Source organism: Lucilia sericata, unplaced genomic scaffold (genome assembly GCF_015586225.1).
Source record: "Lucilia sericata isolate MDLA Ls3-8-SP2 unplaced genomic scaffold, ASM1558622v1 Contig001434F_arrow, whole genome shotgun sequence".
Classification (NCBI taxonomy): Eukaryota; Metazoa; Arthropoda; class Insecta; order Diptera; family Calliphoridae; genus Lucilia; species Lucilia sericata.
In genome coordinates, this window is record NW_023995367.1 from 42061 (window position 1) to 62690 (window position 20630).

The following is a 20630-nucleotide window of genomic DNA, read 5'->3' on the forward strand; positions in this document are numbered from 1 at the left end:
AAACGAAATTACAAAAAGCTCTTTACTTTTGAATAGATTCTATTGTCTGTTGTAGTTTTGTTATGTTTTATTTTGCTTTTATTTCAGATTTTGTTTCGTTTTCTTTTTAGTTTTATTTTCTGTAAAAGAGTTACAATGGCTTTAAGTTGTATTGTTGCTGTTTTTATACCGTACACCACTTTAGTGGGGAGGGTATATTGGATTTGTGCTGATGTTTGTAACATACAAAAATATTCGTCCTAGACCCACCTTAAAGTATACCAATCGGCTTAGAATCGTTTTCTGAGTCGATTAAGCTATGTCCGTCCGTCCGTCCGTCCGTCCGTCCGTCCGTCTGGCTGGCTGTCCATGTAAACCTTGTGCGCAAGGTACAGGTCGCAATTTTCAAGATAATTGGATGAAATTTGGCACGCACGTTTTATTTGACCCAAGGACGAAGCCTATTGAAAATGGTTAAAATCGGTCCATTATTTCACCTAGTCCCCATAGAACAGGTCCCCCGAAAAGGGCTTCTGAGCTCATAATTATGTTAAATATACAGATATATCGATAAAATACGGCTCACTACTAAGTTTTATAGAAGTCTTGATGACCTTGCCAAATTTCATAAAGATCGCGCCCCATCTGACCCTAGCTCCCATACAAGGTCCCCTTCAGAAAATTACTTGAATGTCCCAAATTAAGTTATAAACACAAATATCGCGATGAAATTCAGTACAATAAAATATTATGTAAATATAAATATATTCAAAAAAGTTTATCGGGCTTGGTCCATATTTACCCGTAGCCCTCATATAAAGCCTCTTTCAGAAAATTAGTGTTTCATCCATAAATTGCTTAAATGTATCGGAACAAGGGACTATTGAAGATAAATGCTTTATTATGAAAAATAAATCACATTTAATATTCATAACTGGTGTAGGGTATCATATGGTCGGCCACGCCCGACTATACTTTCTTACTTGTTGTTATTTTATTTGTATGGATCTGTATTCTACTCATGTGTATGCTACAGGTTTCATTTGATTTAGTTTTTTAAAAAAGACAGAACTCTAAATGATTTTCATTTGAAAATTCAGGAACTGAAACTGAATATAATAAAAATCGCCGGAAAGTTTAGATACCAACAGTTTGCACATGAGAACTAATTGCGTAATGCCTTACCAAGTTTACTATGAGAGGGATACCATATAATAACTGGTACCCCTTGTACCAGCTTAAAACGTTTAAGAGCTTTAACAATTTTTTTAAAAGTTTCCAGAATCTAAACATTTTAACAATTACCAGAAAATTTTCTCTATAATTTCCTTTCAACTCCTTGAAACTTTCCCACAACAAAAAGCCTCTCATGCTGTATTTAAGAAAATTCTTTACAACCATTAAATTCTTCCTTTATAATTCTGTTGCAACTAAAAGGAAGAATCAGGGTAGAGGGACTAGGTAATGAAAAAGAAAATAATAATAAGAAGAAATAAAAAAGTACGTGCAATGCCCAAACATGTCGTCTCACTTAATAATGTTGAAATCGTGTTGTGCTCAGATGTCTGCTTGTTGCCGGTTGCTGCAGCAGTTTCTACTGTTTGCCACAGTGCTGCTGACGGCCTGTTCTGTTGTTTGCCATTTGACTGTGTAAATTGTCAACGTTCTTTTTGCCATACAGTAAATAGTAAACGAACAATAACAAAAAAAAAAAAAAAAAAACAAAAAACACAACTCAAACATTCAGCAAAAGTAGCAACAATAGTTAACGACGATAAATGTTGCCTTGCAACATAATGTATGTATGCAGCGTAACTATCTACTCAGCTGTATCTGTGAGTGTTTTTGTGTTCAGCAATAAATTGTTGTAAACTTCATCTGTTAGTTTTTCTGTTGGCTGTTGTTTGTTTCTGTTTTTTTTTGTTATTTGTTCTTTCATTTGTTTGTATGGCACTGGCACCCAGAAAAGTGCAATCACGTTCTCTGTTTCAGTTTTTGTTCGTTTTTTCTTTCAGTTTTGTGAGAACAAAAAAATGCGTAGTTTGACTGTTGCTGTGACTATTGCTACTTGAAGCCGCCAACATGTCACATACACACACACACACACATTGTAGCAATTATGCACACACTTACTCATATAAATTGACCAGCCAACAAATTGATATCCAGTTCTAGTTTAGTTCTAGTTCATTTCTAGTTCAGTTCTAAATCACTTCCAGTTCAGTTCTAGTTCAGCTCTAGTTCAGTTCTAGTTCAATTCTAGTTAAGTTCTAGTTCAGTTCTAGTTCTGTTCTAGTTCTGTTCTAGTTCTGTTCTAGTTCTGTTCTAGTTCAGTTCTAGTTCAGTTCTAGTTCAGTTCTAGTTCAGTTCTAGTTCTAGTTCAGTTCTAGTTCTGTTCTAGTTCTGTTCTAGTTTTGTTCTAGTTCTGTTCTAGTTCTGTTCTAGTTCTGTTCTAGTTCTGTTCTAGTTCTGTTCTAGTTCAGTTCTAGTTCTAGTTCAGTTCTAGTTCAGTTCTAGTTCAGTTCTAGTTCAGTTCTAGTTCTAGTTCAGTTCTAGTTCAGTTCTAGTTCAGTTCAGTTCTAGTTCAGTTCTAGTTCAGTTCTAATTCAGTTCTAGTTCAGTTCTAGTTCAGTTCTAGTTCAGTTCTAGTTCGATTCTAGTTCAGTTCTAGTTCAGTTCTAGTTCAGTTCTAGTTCAGTTCTAGTTCAGTTCTAGTTCAGTTCTAGTTCTAGTTCAGTTCTAGTTCAGTTCTAGTTCAGTTCTAGTTCAGTTCTAGTTCAGTTCTAGTTCAGTTCTAGTTCAGTTCTAGTTCAGTTCTAGTTCTAGTTCAGTTCTAGTTCAGTTCTAGTTCAGTTCTAGTTCAGTTCTAGTTCAGTTCTAGTTCAGTTCTAGTTCAGTTCTAGTTCAGTTCTAGTTCAGTTCTAGTTCAGTTCTAGTTCAGTTCTAGTTCAGTTCTAGTTCAGTTCTAGTTCAGTTCTAGTTCAGTTCTAGTTCAGTTCTAGTTCAGTTCTAGTTCAGTTCTAGTTCAGGTCTAGTTCAGTTTAGTTCTGTTCTAGTTCTGTTCTAGTTCAGTTCTAGTTCAGTTCTAGTTCAGTTCTAGTTCAGTTCTAGTTCAGTTCTAGTTCAGTTCTAGTTCAGTTCTAGTTCAGTTCTAGTTCAGTTCTAGTTCAGTTCTAGTTCAGTTCTAGTTCAGTTCTAGTTCAGTTCTAGTTCAGTTCAGTTCTAGTTCAGTTCTAGTTCAGTTCTAGTTCAGTTCTAGTTCAGTTCTAGCTCAGTTCTAGTTCAGTCTAGTTCAGTTCTAGTTCAGTTCTAGTTCAGTTCTAGTTCAGTTCTAGTTCAGTTCTAGTTCAGTTCTAGTTCAGTTCAGTTCTAGTTCAGTTCTAGTTCAGTTCTAGTTCAGTTCTAGTTCAGTTCTAGTTCAGTTCTAGTTCAGTTCTAGTTCAGTTCTAGTTAAGTTTAGTTCAGTTCTAGTTTAGTTCTAGTTAAGTTTAGTTCAGTTCTAGTTTAGTTCAGTTCTAGTCACATTTATTTTCAAACTCTGGACTTAATGTTTGTTGGGTTATTGTGAATTTCAGTAGCAGTTGCAACAAGCAACAGCGTCTCTCTGTTTGAACAGCAGCTTAAATGCAAAAGTTCAATGAACGTTAAAGAAATTTATAGTGTTTACTTGTTGTTTGTATAATTTCATTTTTTGTTGTTCCTTTTTGTTGCTGTTGTAGTTTTAATTGTTATTAGCTAAAATTTTTAGTGAGTTACTGCAATATTTTTTCCATTTTTTTGCGATACTTGAGAAACACTTGAAAAAGGATTAGAAATTTTACAAAAGTGTAAAAATATTGTGGTAGGAAATTGGAGTTTTAAGCTCTATATGAATAAGAAATAATTTCATGATCATTTCGAGAAAATAATCATTTAAAATTAATGTAGATGCTAAAGGTTCTAAATCGGAAGGTAAATACAGCTGAAATACATATGATAGACAGTGAATACCCTTAATATTACAGAATTACCAACGAATACAGCAGTGCTTTCAAAAACTCATAATTTTTAATTAAATTTCAATTATATACCAAAAAACCACAACCACTACTTATACAGAGGGAAATGAGTTCTAAAAGGATTTGCTGGATCAAAAAAACAAAAAAAACCTAAATTAATCTTAAATACACAAATTGCAACTAAAAAGCTACGTTGTATAGAATCTATGACTTATGACTAAATTCTAGTAATTTTTAGTAGAAAACATTTTCACCACAATATTGCCAATTTAACCAATTTATAAAAGCCATAACGAAAATGTTTAAAAAAGTCTATGTATTTCTCAACTTACCTTATCATTGGGTGATTCCAAACCATTGCATATATGCTGACTGCTAAAGGGTGGTGGTGGTGATGATGGTGGCGGCGGTAGCAGTGTAGAAGGCGTCGATACTGGCGTTGGCGGCTGATGTACTAATTGTATTTTTCCTTGAGAAATTTTTATATAATTGGTGGGTGGCACAAATGCGTTCGCATGCAAATCATCCTTATCATCATCTTCACATTCTTTAATATCAAGTTGTCTGAAATTATTGGAATTAAGGGAACAAATGAAATTCATAAACATCAAATAAGTGCAAAAATTAAATTTTAACTTGTGAAAAATGTAAATTTAATTCAAGTTTTCTTTTTTTTTTTTTTCTTCTAATGCATAATTCCGTTCTCTTAAAATTCAATGAATTTAGATTAAAATGTCAATTGAAATAAAAATTTATCTTTATACTTGTGAGACACACTTGTATAAAATAAAAATTGATATTTTTTCCAACTCACAAATGGGAAAATAAATAGATATATTTGTATATATGGATATTTTTAAGAGCTGCAAAAACAATTTGGCTGCTTGCTAGTACGTTTATGAATTAAGCACAGTGGAGCAAATGATTTAAATTACTATTATGCGACAAAAAGTTTGCACACGATCAGCAGTTTCTAATAAAATCTGATCGAGAGCAATCAGACATCACCGAACTAGAACTGTACTAGAACTAAACTAGAACTGAACTAGAAACTGAACTAGAACTGAACTAGAACTGAACTAGAACTGAACTAGAACTGAACTAGAACTGAACAAGAACTGAACTAGAACTGAACTAGAACTGAACTAGAACTGAACTAGAACTAAAATAGAACTGAACTAGAACTGAACTAGAACTGAACTAGAAGTGTAAACTTAAAAGAACTGACTAGAACTGAACTAGAACTGAACTAGAACTGAACTAGAACTGAACTAGAACTGAACTAGAACTGAACTAGAACTGAACTAGCAACTGTAAACTAAGAACTGAACTAGAACTGAACTAGAACTGACACTAGAACTGAACTAGAACTGAACTAGAACTGAACTAGAACTGAACTAGAACTGAACTAGAACTGAACTAGAACTGAACTAGAACTGAACTAGAACTGAACTAGAACTGAACTAGAACTGAACTAGAACTGAATAGAACTGACTATAACTTGCTAGAACTGAACTAGAACTGACACTAGAACTGAACTAGAACTGACTAGAACTAGAACTGAACTAGAACGAGAACTGAACTAGAACTGAACTAGAACTGAACTAGAACTGAACTAGAACTGAACTAGAACTGAACTAGAACTGAACTAGAACTGAACTAGAACCTAGAACTGAACTAGAACTGAACTAGAACTGAACTAGAACTGACTAGAACTAGAACTGAACTAGAACTAGAACTGAACTAGAACTGAACTAGAACTGAACTAGAACTGAACTAGAACTGAACTAGAACTGAACTAGAACTGAACTAGAACTGAACTAGAACTGAACTAGAACTGAACTAGAACTGAACTAGAACTGAACTAGAACTGAACTAGAACTGAACTAGAACTGAACTAGAACTGAACTAGAACTGAACTAGAACTGAACTAGAACTGAACTAGAACTGAACTAGAACTGAACTAGAACTGAACTAGAACTGAACTAGAACTGAACTAGAACTGAACTAGAACTGAACTAGAACTGAACTAGAACTGAACTAGAACTGAACTAGAACTGAACTAGAACTGAACTAGAACTGAACTAGAACTGAACTAGAACTGAACTAGAACTGAACTAGAACTGAACTAAAACTGAACTAGAACTGAACTAGAACTGAACTAGAACTGACTAGAACTGAACTAGAACTGAACTAGAACTGAACTAGAACTAGAACTGAACTAGAACTGAACTAGAACTGAACTAGAACTGAACTAGAACTGAACTAGAACTGAACTAGAACTGAACTAGAACTGAACTAGAACTGAACTAGAATTAAACTAGAACTGAACTAGAACTAACTAGAACTGACTAGAACTGAACTAGAACTGAACTAGAACTGAACTAGAACTGAACTAGAACTGAACTAGAACTGAACTAGAACTGACTAGAACTGAACTAGAACTGAACTAGAACTGAACTAGAACTGAACTAGAACTGAACTAGAATTGAACTAGAACTGAACTAGAACTGAACTAGAACTGAACTAGAACTGAACTAGAACTGAACTAGAACTGAACTAGAATTGAACTAGAACTGAACTAGAACTAAAATAGAACTGAACTAGAACTGAACTAGAACTAAATAGAACTGAACTAGAACTGAACTAGACTGTGAACTAGAACTGAACTAGACTAATAGAACTGAACTAGAACTGAACTAGAAACTGAAACTAGAACTGAACTAGAACTGAACTAGAACTGAACTAGAACTGAACTAGAACTGAACTAGAACTGAACCTAGAACTGACTAGAACTGAACTAGAACTGAACTAGAACTGAACTAGAACTGAACTAGAACTGAACTAGAACTGAACTAGAACTGAACTAGAACTGAACTAGAACTGAACTAGACTGAAGCTAGAACTGAACTAGAACTGAACTAGAACTGAACTAGAACTGAACTAGAACTGAACTAGAACTGAACTAGAACTGAACTAGAACTGAACTAGAACTGAACTAGAAACTGAACTAGAACTGAACTAGAACTGAACTAGAACTGAACTAGAACTGAACTAGAACTGAACTAGAACTGAACTAGAACTGAACTAGAACTGAACTAGAACTGAACTAGAACTGAACTAGAACTGAACTAGAACTGAACTAGAACTGAACTAGAACTGACTAGAACTGAACTAGAACTGAACTAGAACTGAACTAGAACTGAACTAGAACTGAACTAGAACTGAACTAGAACTGAACTAGAACTGAACTAGAACTGAACTAGAACTGAACTAGAACTGAACTAGACTGAACTAGAACTAACTAGAACTAAACTAGAACTGAACTAGAACTGAACTAGAACTGAACTAGAACTGAACTAGAACTAGAAACTGAACTAGAACTGAACTAGAACTGAACTAGAACTGAACTAGAACTGAACTAGAACTGAACTAGAACTGAACTAGAACTGAAACTAGAACTGAACTAGAACTGAACTAGAACTGAACTAGAACTGAACTAGAACTGAACTAGAACTGAACTAGAACTGAACTAGAACTGAACTAGAACTGAACTAGAACTGAACTAGAACTGAACTAGAACTGAACTAGAACTGAACTAGAACTGAACTAGAACTGAACTAGAACTGAACTAGAACTGAACTAGAACTGAACTAGAACTGAACTAGAACTGAACTAGAACTGAACTAGAACTGAACTAGAACTGAACTAGAACTGAACTAGAACTGAACTAGAACTGAGATTTAATTAAAAATATGCTCTAGATTAGAAAAAATATTACTTTTCAAAATGTGCTCCAGTTCTGGGCAATTTTTTATATGACCTAAATTTGGAAAAAAAAAAATCAAAAAATTTCTAACTTTGACCCACCGTCCTACCGCCTCTCAAACTCATATGTGGAAAAATCAATAAATATTTAATAGATTTTTATCAAAGCATGTGTGTGACTGTTAAATTATACTCCATATGATCGGAGCTGCCTGCACTCCAATGACTGCACCTTTTCACAGCGACAACAACAAAAACTTCAACACACACTCAACATTTTTCCAGATGAACTAGTTGTTGTCTTAGCAGATTTTTCAAACATTTCAATGCATAAAAATGACATTTATATCAAATATTTTTGCACCAAAAAAAAAAAAAATCGCATATTTTTCCGAAAAATTGCAGAAAAACTAAAGAAAAAAGTTTTAACACAGTTATGGAACACGATAAATTAAACGCCTAAATACGTTTTAAGCGTTAATACTAGATTTGTGTTTTAAGAAATTTAAATTTTTACAACTTTTGACATTTTGCAGATTTGTACGCTACAGTATCTTGGAAATTAATACTTTTTAGGGAACGATTGAAGTGTATCAGTAATAACATATATTGTGCTTCTTTAGAAGTGCTTTGTAGATTCCTTAGAAATATAAAATCTTTCTATTTTCTGCTTCTAAAGAAGTTGATTTTGATAGGTATGACTTCATTAAGTTATTGAGATCTGTCTGTCTGCTCTTACTTCTGTAGGGTTTAATATTGATACTTGCCGTACTTTTCTTAAACATTATTAATATTGCCATATTTATGACTTGTCTAAGTTTTATTCATTTCAAGTTTTTTTTGTAGCAAGTTATATAAATAGTTAAAAAAATATAAAAAAAAACTTTACAAGACATAAAGTCTAGAGATTTTGTGTTTGTTTGTCTGTCCCTTGTTATGGCCGTCGCTATGTTCCAATGTATGTATATATTTTGTTGGTTAATTTAAACGTCCATCTGTCTGCTAAAATTGTGCAAAATGTTTGAAAAAAAACAGGAATTTAGTGTTCTATACGTTGCAAACAAAATTTAATGAAATTAATACTAATGGTCCGGGGATGGATGATGAAAATATAAAATGGTACTATTTTTGTTGCAAAAAAGTACTCCATATGTACTTTAAATTGATTTCGGTTAATAAACAGAATAAACATTAGGTACGACAAAAGTCTAAAGTTCAGCCTATAAACCTGCCTATAGTTTAGACTATAGACCAGTCCATGGTTCGTACTATAGACCAGTCTACAATTCAGTCTATAGATCAGTTTATAGTCCAGTCTATAGACTAATCTATAATTCCGACCAGTATATAGTTCAGATTGCAGACTATCTTATATTTCAGATTATATACTATTCTATAGTTCCGATTATAGACTAGTCTAGTCTGTAGTCTAGTCTATAGGCTAGTCTTTAGTCTAGTCTGTAGTCTAGTTTATAGTATAGTCTATAGTCTAGTCTATAGTCTAGTCTATAGTCTAGTCTATAGTCTAGTCTATAGTCTAGTCTATAGTCTAGTCTATAGTCTAGTCTATTGTCTAGTCTATAGTCTAGTCTATGGTCTAGTCTATGGTCTAGTCTATGGTCTAGTCTATAGTCTAGTCTATAGTCTAGTCTATTGTCTAGTCTACAGTCTAGTCTATGGTCTAGTCTATAGTCTAGTCTATAGTCTAGTGTATAGTCAAGTCTATAGTCTAGTCTATAGTCTAGTCTATAGTCTAGTCTATAGCCTAGTCTATAGTCTAGTCTATAGCCTAGTCTATAGTCTAGTCTATAGTCCTAGTCTATAGTCTAGTCTATAGTCTAGTCTATAGTCTAGTCTATAGTCTAGTCTATAGTCTAGTCTAGTCTATAGTCTAGTCTATAGCCTAGTCTATAGTCTAGTCTATAGTCTAGGTCTATAGTCTAGTCTAGTCTAGTCTAGTCTAGTCTAGTCTATAGTCTAGTCTAGTCTATAGTCTAGTCTAGTCTAGTCTAGTGTATAGTCTAGTCTAGTCTATAGTCTAGTCTAGTCTATAGTCTAGTCTATAGTCTAGTCTATAGTCTAGTCTATAGTCTAGTCTATAGTCTAGTCTATAGTCTAGGTCTATAGTCTAGTCTATAGTCTAGTCTATAGTCTAGTCTATAGTCTAGTTTATAGTCTAGTCTATAGTCTAGTCTATAGTCTGGTCTATAGTCTAGTCTATAGTCTGGTCTATAGTCTAGTCTATAGTCTAGTCTATAGTCTAGTCTATAGTCTTGTCTATAGTCTAGTCTATAGTCTAGTCTATAGTCTTGTCTATAGTCTAGTCTATAGTCTTGTCTATAGTCTAGTCTATAGTCTAGTCTATAGTCTAGTCTATAGTCTAGTCTATAGTCTAGTCTATAGTCTAGTCTATAGTCTAGTCTATAGTCTAGTCTATAGTCTAGTCTATAGTCTAGTCTATAGTCTAGTCTATAGTCTAGTCTATAGTCTATAGTCTAGTCTATAGTCTATAGTCTAGTCTATAGTCTAGTCTATAGTCTAGTCTATAGTCTAGTCTATAGTCTAGTCTATAGTCTAGTCTATAGTCTAGTCTATAGTCTAGTCTATAGTCTAGTCTATAGTCTAGTCTATAGTCTAGTCTATAGTCTAGTCTATAGTCTAGTCTATAGTCTAGTCTATAGCCTAGTCTAGTCTATAGTTCAGTTCTATAGTTCAGTCTATAGTTCATTCTATAGTTCACTGCATAGTCTAGTCCATGCCTCCTGGTTCAAACTATAGATTAGGCCATTGATCAGACTAAAGACTAGTCAATAGTTCAGACTATAGACCAGTCTATACTTCAGACTATAGACTAGTCTATAGTTGAGACTATAGACCAAAGTTTGGTTCAACGTACATTATATTTCAGACTATAGTTTTCATATCTGTTAAAAGTACTTTTGTCCCCAATTGATCAACTCAGTTACAGCCGCACAATTAAAGTATCAAATGACAATGTTGCAGTTGGCCGGAGAAGTTGTTGGCAATACAACAACACTATTTAAACATTCAAACATTTAACATTTGTTTTTTTTTCATTTTTTACTATAAAGTAGAAAATTTAATTTATTAAACAATTTGTAGCTGGTTCCATTTGTTGTTGTCGTTCTTGCTAGGCCATTTGGCAATATTTTCGTTATTATTGTTGATGTTGTTTAAATTTGACAGCAAGTGGGCAGTGACAGTTTGTTTCCATATGAATACAAAACTATATGTGAGTATAAACAATTTTACTTCAAATAACAACTACAAATTTAAGAGTCTGAATATTTTTCTTTAGCATTTTTCAACAATTTAAGTGTCAAAAACTTGTTTACTTCTTAACAAGGATTTATTAAGATTTTTTCTTTAAATTTCCATAAGAAATTGTTTTTTTGCCAAATAATATTCATTGATAGTTTGCTGTTATATGTTAAGCTCTACTTTTAAGTAGTTTTTATTGTTGTTTGTCTATTTCTGACAGTTTTTTGTTGACAGTATCTGAAGATTTACAATGACAACAACCACGTTAAGTTTAGGAAAAAAAAAGTTGTTTATTTCGCAAAGTTTATTTATTCTTTTAGTTGTTGTTAGTTTTTGGTTTAGTGGTTTTATAGTTTATGAATGAATTTTTATTGTTATAATGAAAAGTTGTTTTGGCATTTTTTTCTTTTGGGCAAAATAAAGAGTTAGTGGCAAAAGAGCAGAGAAAGATGACAACTAAGATTAGTTGATGAAATTAGTTTTACTACGAAATTTTTGACAGTTTTCTTTTATCGCTTTTATGAATGGAGCAAAAAAAAAAAACTTTTAAGTTTTTAAATGGGTTAGATTTTATTATACTTTGCTCCTAAAAAAACTTTATTAAGTTTATCAAAAAGTTGGCAACATATTTATGTTAAATTAGCATAAAAACAATTTATATTGAGATCAATAGAATCAAAAGTTTTCAAATTTTATTTGTTTTTCGTGGGGTGTGGTGGTATTTGAATACAAAAGTTGAAAAAGAATTGATTTGAAAATGTTTTATATTTTTTTCCATGTATTTTACTGCAGGATATCACTGTGAATTGTACTATAACCGCTCCTAGTTAAGACTTTAGTTTAATCTGTAGTTTAGTCCCTAGTCGATACTATAGTCTATTTAATAGTCGAATCCATAGTCTAGTCTATAGTCTAGTCTATAGTCTAGTCTATAGTCTAGTCTATAGTCTAGTCTATAGTCTAGTCTATAGTCTAGTCTATAGTTGAGTCTATAGTTGAGTCTATAGTCTAGTCTAGTCTAGTCTATAGTCTAGTCTATAGTCTAGTCTATAGTCTAGTCTATAGTCTAGTCTATAGTCTAGTCTATAGTCTAGTCTATAGTCTAGTCTATAGTCTAGTCTATAGTCTAGTCTATAGTCTAGTCTATAGTCTAGTCTATAGTCTAGTCTATAGTCTAGTCTATAGTCTAGTCTATAGTCTAGTCTATAGTCTAGTCTATAGTCTAGTCTATAGTCTAGTCTATAGTCTAGTCTATAGTCTAGTCTATAGTCTAGTCTATAGTCTAGTCTATAGTCTAGTCTATAGTCTAGTCTATAGTCTAGTCTATAGTCTAGTCTATAGTCTAGTCTATAGTCTAGTCTATAGTCTAGTCTATAGTCTAGTCTATAGTCTAGTCTATAGTCTAGTCTATAGTCTAGTCTATAGTCTAGTCTATAGTCTAGTCTATAGTCTAGTCTATAGTCTAGTATATAGTCTAGTCTATAGTCTAGTCTATAGTCTAGTCTATAGTCTAGTCTATAGTCTAGTCTATAGTCTAGTCTATAGTCTAGTCTATAGTCTAGTCTATAGTCTAGTCTATAGTCTAGTCTATAGTCTAGTCTATAGTCTAGTCTATAGTCTAGTCTATAGTCTAGTCTATAGTCTAGTCTATAGTCTAGTCTATAGTCTAGTCTATAGTCTAGTCTATAGTCTAGTCTATAGTCTAGTCTATAGTCTAGTCTATAGTCTAGTCTATAGTCTAGTCTATAGTCTAGTCTATAGTCTAGTCTATAGTCTAGTCTATAGTCTAGTCTATAGTCTAGTCTATAGTCTAGTCTATAGTCTAGTCTATAGTCTAGTCTATAGTCTAGTCTATAGTCTAGTCTATAGTCTAGTCTATAGTCTAGTCTATAGTCTAGTCTATAGTCTAGTCTATAGTCTAGTCTATAGTCTAGTCTATAGTCTAGTCTATAGTCTAGTCTATAGTCTAGTCTATAGTCTAGTTTATAGTCTAGTCTATAGTCTAGTATATAGTCTAGTCTATAGTCTATAGTCTAGTCTATAGTCTAGTCTATAGTCTAGTCTATAGTCTAGTCTATAGTCTAGTCTATAGTCTAGTCTATAGTCTAGTCTATAGTCTAGTCGATAGTCTAGTCTATAGTCTAGTCTATAGTCTAGTCTATAGTCTAGTCTATAGTCTAGTCTATAGTCTAGTCTATAGTCTAGTCGATAGTCTAGTCTATAGTCTAGTCTATAGTCTAGTCTATAGTCTAGTCTATAGTCTAGTCTATAGTCTAGTTTATAGTCTAGTCTATAGTCTAGTCTATAGTCTAGTCTATAGTCTAGTCTATAGTCTAGTCTATAGTCTAGTCTATAGTCTAGTCTATAGTCTAGTCTATAGTCTAGTTTATAGTCTAGTCTATAGTCTAGTCTATAGTCTAGTCTATAGTCTAGTCTATAGTCTAGTCTATAGTCTAGTCTATAGTCTAGTCTATAGTCTAGTCTATAGTCTAGTCTATAGTCTAGTCTATAGTCTAGTCTATAGTCTAGTCTATAGTCTAGTCTATAGTCTAGTCTATAGTCTAGTCTATAGTCTAGTCTATAGTCTAGTCTATAGTCTAGTCTATAGTCTAGTATAGTCTAGTCTATAGTCTAGTCTATAGTCTAGTCTATAGTCTAGTCTATAGTCTAGTCTATAGTCTATAGTCTAGTCTATAGTCTAGTCTATAGTCTAGTCTATAGTCTAGTCTATAGTCTAGTCTATAGTCCAGTCTTTAGTCTAGTATATAGTTCAGTCTATAGTCTAGTCTATAGTCTAGTCTATAGTCCAGTCTATAGTCTAGTCTATAGTCTAGAGTCTAGTTTGTAGTCTAGTCTATAGTCTAGCCAATAGTCTAGTCTATAGTCTAGTCCAGTTTATAGACTAGTAGTCTATAGTCTAGTCTGTAGTCTAATCTATAGACTAGTCTAGTTTATAATATAGTCTAGTTTATAATCTAGTCTATAGTCTTGTCAATAGACTAGTTTTGTCTATCTCTAGTCTATAGTCTAGTCGATAGTTCAGTCTATAGTCTAGTCTAAGTCTAGTCTATATTATAGTCTAAAGTCTACTCTATAGTTTAGTTTATAGCGCAGTCTATACTTTTGTCAATAGTCTAGTTAAAAGTCTAGTCTATTGTATAGACTATGATCTGGTATATAATATAGACTAGGAGTATAGTCCATAGCCTAGACTATAGTATTGTCTTTAGCTTAGACTTGAGTCTAGTCTATAATATAGTCTATAGTCTAGTCCATAGTATATTATATAGACTTGCAGATATCTATTCTATAGTTCATACTATGGTATAACCTATAGTTTAGTCTACAGCTTAGATTTTAGTCAAGTCTACACTTTAGTCGGAACTTTAAAAAAATCTATTAAAAATTTAGCACATTTTCACATGTCATGACTGAGGATGTGCTTCTGTTTGTATTTATATTTTTACTGATGTACATTATGTATATTGTATGTATATATCCTTTTGTTTTAGATTTCAATTTGGCAACCATTTTTACTTAAATACTTCCTTGAAATGATAAGGACGTCCCTACCTAATCCTCACATAATGTTAAGCAAACTTTGTAAAATCTAAACTAGGTTAACATTTGATTATGCTTTCTATTGTCCCAAAACAGAAAACGAAAAAACAATTTCTAACAAAGGTCCTTTAACAAGAAAGAAAAGAAAACATAAACCTAATGTTAAATTCCGACAAACACTCAAGGTTTTTGCTTTATCAAATGTTCCAAATCTTTCATAATGTTAAAGCCTTGCATAAAATATTAAAAAATCTTAGATGTGTTAGTATGTTCATAAAGCTTCTACAAGGATTTTTTTACAAAACTTCTTACATGCATTCATAGTTTGGCATAGCAGCCACCCACTGACAAATTCTTGAACACTACTTGAGTCAACAACTTTCAGCAGCAATGTCAGACAAAGTCAACACATTTACACTTTCTAAGGTATTACTTGATCAAATTGATCAAACCTTTTAAGATAATAATAAACTTATGCTTAAAATAAAAGGAAAGATACAATTTTTTTAGCTTAGAATTAATGAAGATTTGACTATTCGCAAAAATATTATTCAAATTCTAAATTTGTTTAAAAGTTTAAAAAATTTTCCTTTTTTTATTTTAAATATTCATTCAAGTGTAATTTGGAATAAAAACAAAATAATTCCAGTCATGATATTTAATAGGTTTTTAAAAACGCTTATATTTATTTAAACAAAATGTGATGATTATTTAATGGTTAAATTAACAAGATAATGAACTGATTAAAATTTATTAAAAAATAAACACATAAACACACATTCCCTAAAGTATATTTAAATAAGTTAACGATATTTAAACAAATATATATTTATGCAAATTAAGTGAAAATTAAACAAATAGCATGGGTGTAAAATTTATATGTTTTTGTAAAATGAATATCTATCTAAAGTTGCTGAAAGATAAGATGGTGTAAACAATTTAAAGAAATAATAAAAAAATTTAAATATTTAAATAAAGATTATTTTGAGTTGAAAAGCCTAAACGAAACTGTCAAATGAATCTTAATTACTAGTCTATAGTGTATATATAGACTATAGACTAGCCTGTATACTAGTCTGTAGTCTATCATATAGTCAAGTCTATAGTCTAGTCTATAGTCTAGTCTATAGTCTAGTCTATAGTCTAGTCTATAGTCTAGTCTATAGTCTAGTCTATAGTCTAGTCTATAGTCTAGTCTATAGTCTAGTCTATAGTCTAGTCTATAGTCTAGTCTATAGTCTAGTCTATAGTCTAGTCTATAGTCTAGTCTATAGTCTAGTCTATAGTCTAGTCTATAGTCTAGTCTATAGTCTAGTCTATAGTCTAGTCTATAGTCTAGTCTATAGTCTAGTCTAGTCTATAGTCTAGTATAGTCTATGGTCTAGTCTATAGTCTAGTCTATAGTCTAGTCTATAGTCTAGTCTATAGTCTAGTCTATAGTCTAGTCTATAGTCTAGTCTATAGTCTAGTCTATAGTCTAGTCTATAGTCTAGTCTATAGTCTAGTCTATAGTCTAGTCTATAGTCTAGTCTATAGTCTAGTCTATAGTCTAGTCTATAGTCTAGTCTATAGTCCAGTCTATAGTCCAGTCTATAGTCTAGTCTATAGTCTAATATAGTCTAGTCTATAGTCTAGTCTATAGTCTAGTTTATAGTCTAGTCTATAGTCTAGTCTATAGTCTAGTCTATAGTCTAGTCTATAGTCTAGTCTATAGTCTAGTCTATAGTCTAGTCTATAGTCTAGTCTATAGTCTAGTCTATAGTCTAGTCTATAGTCTAGTCTATAGTCTAGTCTATAGTCTGGTCTATAGTCTAGTCTATAGTCTAGTCTATAGTCTAGTCTATAGTCTAGTCTATAGTCTAGTCTATAGTCAGTCTATAGTCTATTCTAGTCTAGTCTATAGTCTAGTCTATAGTCTAGTCTTAGTCCAGTCTATAGTCTAGTCTATAGTCTAATCTATAGTCTAGTCTATAGTCTAGTCTATAGTCTAGTCTATAGTCTAGTCTATAGTCTAGTCTATAGTCTAGTCTATAGTCTAGTCTATAGTCTAGTCTATAGTCTAGTCTATAGTCTAGTCTATAGTCTAGTCTATAGTCTAGTCTATAGTCTAGTCTATAGTCTAGTCTATAGTCTAGTCTATAGTCTAGTCTATAGTCTAGTCTATAGTCTAGTCTATAGTCTAGTCTATAGTCTAGTCTATAGTCTAGTCTATAGTCTAGTCTATAGTCTAGTCTATAGTCTAGTCTATAGTCTAGTCTATAGTCTAGTCTATAGTCTATAGTCTAGTCTATAGTCTAGTCTATAGTCTAGTCTATAGTCTAGTCTATAGTCTAGTCTATAGTCTATAGTCTAGTCTATAGTCTAGTCTATAGTCTAGTCTAGTCTAGTCTATAGTCTAGTCTATAGTCTAGTCTATAGTCTAGTCTATAGTCTAGTCTATAGTCTAGTCTATAGTCTAGTCTATAGTCTAGTCTATAGTCTAGTCTATAGTCTAGTCTATAGTCTAGTCTATAGTCTAGTCTATAGTCTAGTCTATAGTCTAGTCTATAGTCTAGTCTATAGTCTAGTCTATAGTCTAGTCTATAGTCTAGTCTAGTCTAGTCTATAGTCTAGTCTCTAGTAGTCTATTAGTCTATAGTCTAGTCTATAGTCTAGTCTATAGTCTAGTCTATAGTCTAGTCTATAGTCTAGTCTATAGTCTAGTCTATAGTCTAGTCTATAGTCTAGTCTATAGTCTAGTCTATAGTCTAGTCTATAGTCTAGTCTATAGTCTAGTCTATAGTCTAGTCTATAGTCAGTCTATAGTCTAGTCTATAGTCTAGTCTATAGTCTAGTCTATAGTCTAGTCTATAGTCTAGTCTATAGTCTAGTCTATAGTCTAGTCTATAGTCTAGTCTATAGTCTAGTCTATAGTCTAGTCTATAGTCTAGTCTATAGTCTAGTCTATAGTCTAGTCTATAGTAGTCTATAGTCTAGTCTATAGTCTAGTCTATAGTCTAGTCTATAGTCTAGTCTATAGTCTAGTCTATAGTCTAGTCTATAGTCTGGTCTATAGTCTAGTCTAGTCTATAGTCTAGTCTATAGTCTAGTCTATAGTCTAGTCTATAGTCTAGTCTATAGTCTAGTCTATAGTCTAGTCTATAGTGTAGTCTATAGTCTAGTCTATAGTCTAGTCTATAGTCTAGTCTATAGTCTAGTCTATAGTCTAGTTTAGTCTATAGTCTAGTCTATAGTCTAGTCTATAGTCTAGTCTATAGTCTAGTCTATAGTCTAGTCTATAGTCTAGTCTATAGTCTAGTCTATAGTCTAGTCTATAGTCTAGTCTATAGTCTAGTCTATAGTCTAGTCTATAGTCTAGTCTATAGTCTAGTCTATAGTCTAGTCTATAGTCCAGTCTATAGTCTAGTCTATAGTCTAGTCTATAGTCTAGTCTATAGTCTAGTCTATAGTCTAGTCTATAGTCTAGTCTATAGTCCAGTCTATAGTCTAGTCTATAGTCTAATCTATAGTCTAGTCTATAGTCTAGTCTATAGTCTAATCTATAGTCTAGTCTATAGTCTAGTCTATAGTCTAGTCTACAGTCTAGTCTATACTATAGTCTAGTCTATAGTCTAGTCTATAGTCTACAGTCTAGTCTATAGTCTAGTCTATAGTCTAGTCTATAGTCTAGTCTATAGTCTAGTCTATAGTCCAGTCTATAGGTCTAGTCTATAGTCTAATCTATAGTCTAGTCTATAGTCTAGTCTATAGGCTAGTCTATAGTCTAGTCTACAGTCTAGTCATAGTCTAGTCTTAGTTAGTCTATAGTCTAGTCTATAGTTAGTCTATGTCTAGTCTTAGTTATCTATAGTCTAGTCTATAGTCTAGTCTATAGTCTAGTCTATAGTCAGTCTATAGTCTAGTCTATAGTCTAGTCTATAGTCTAGTCTATAGTCTCGTCTATAGTCCTAGTCTATAGTCTAGTCTATAGTCTAGTCTATAAGTGCTAGTCTATAGTCTAGTCTATAGTCTAGTCTATAGTCTAGGTCTATAGTCTTAGTCTATAGTCTAGTCTATAGTCTAGTCTCATAGTCTAGTCTATAGTCTAGTCTATAGTCTAGTTCTATAGTCTAGTCATATTAGTCTAAGTCTAGTATATAGTCTAGTCTATGTCTAGTCTAGGTTAGTCTATAGTCTAGTCTATAGTCTAGTCTATAGTCAGTTCTATAGCTAGTCTATAGTCTAGTTATAGTCTAGTCTATAGTCTATGTTCTCGTATAGTCTAGTCTATAGTCTAGTCTATAGTCTAGTCTATAGTCTAGTCTATAGTTAGTCTATATGTCCTAGTCTATAGTCTAGTTCTATAGTTCTAGTCTATTAGTTAGTCTTATAGTCTAGCATCTATAGGTCTAGTCTATAGTTCTAGGTCTATAGTCTAGTCTATTAGTTCAGTCTTATAGGTCTAGTCTATAGTCTAGTCTATAGTCTAGTCTATAAGTCAGTCTATAGTCTAGTCTATAAGTCTTAGGTCTATCGTCTAGTCTATAGTTCTAGTCTATAGTTCTAGTCTATAGTCTAGTCTATAGTCTAGTCTAGTCTAGTCTATAGTCTCGTCTACAGTCTAGTCTATAGTCTAGTCTATAGTCTAGTCTATAGTCTAGTCTATAGTCTAGTCTATAGTCTAGTCTATAGTCTAGTCTACAGTCTAGGCTATAGTCTAGTCAATAGTCTAATCTATAGTTTAGTCTATAGTCTAGTCTATAGTGTATTCCATAACCTAGTCTATAGTCTAGACCCTAAGCTCTATTCTTTAAACAAAAAAGCTTTTATTTTTTTCAAAAATTTTCCACCACAACTTATTTAATTCACTCGTAATTCTATTGGCATCTTATCTAAACTAGAATCACAATTAAAATTAATCTCACTAAAATAGCAAATTCGTTATTGAATTATTCGACTGTAAAAATAAATATTATATACATATATATAACATATACTTTTAAATTATGTTTTTTAGTAACTCTTCAGAAATCAAACTCAATATGAATGAATTTAAATCATATTTCTTAAATGCAACATTTGTAATATTATGTGTAAACTTACAACTGTTGCTACTGACGGATGCTTCATCGATAAGAATGACAAAAATTGAATGTATTGTTTTTGATCAATCTTTTTTGAGCTTCAAAAGCTGTTACTTAAAAGTTTTGGGTCGCAATAAAATTGGTGGAAACGTTTATGTGCGTCTATTAAAACCACCAGTCGATAATATAATGGTAAGTTTTCTTGTGTTGTTTTGCATTATTTTTAATTAGAGAAAACATTTTTCAGGTTAATTGTGGTTTCTATGTCAAAAGCTCTTCCCAAAAATATAATCCTTACTTTACAATAACACATTAAATTTTTGCAGTTTTTTTAAAAATCCAAATCAACACATGTTTTGGAAATTGGTGGCACAGTATATTGGAGAGTACTCGAATATCAATCATTCCTGTCCCTATAATGTAAGTGTTATATTAAATATTTGGAGTCTCAAGCGATTAGGAACATATTGAGAAAATTCATGAGTGTATGAGTTGCCAATTAGGCTGTTCTGGCTTGTGACCACATATTTGTTATACCAACTAATTTTAACTTTTAATCATATTTTTTTCTCATTTTAAGCATGATCTGATTGTAAGTAATTTAGTCATATCTATGGATTTGTTTAAATTTGTTCCATTTCCAACTGGTGATTATTTGGTAAAATTACGAGCTGGTGTACTTAACGACTATAAAGGAGAAGTTTTGATTTATATGAATTTGAAAGAATAAAATTATGTAAAATTTGGAAGTTTAGACCATAAACTGGACCATAGAATAAACTACAGCATAATTTAAGAAACCGTTTATTTAAAGGCATATTTCTATTGTTATCCTTTAACTTAAAGCATAATGAAGAATGTTGCTGACGCTGACAAACGCAAAAAAAGAAAATAGCTATGAAATATATATTTAGTTTTGAAAAGTTAAAAATAATTCTGGTAAAAAGCAAAAGTCGTTGCCATATTTCTCTTATGAATT

General features: G+C 32.1%; 1 protein-coding gene across 2 annotated transcripts in view; it reads right to left on the minus strand.

Moving 5' to 3' along the window:
* LOC119611370 overlaps window positions 1–20630 on the minus strand; it is a 127676-nt gene that overhangs the window by 41434 nt on the left and 65612 nt on the right. For both annotated transcript variants that reach the window (XM_037966929.1, XM_037966928.1), the window contains exon 3: window positions 4310–4541. In XM_037966929.1, coding sequence (XP_037822857.1) covers window positions 4310–4541 — 232 coding nt within the window. The remainder of the gene's footprint in view (window positions 1–4309; window positions 4542–20630) is intronic.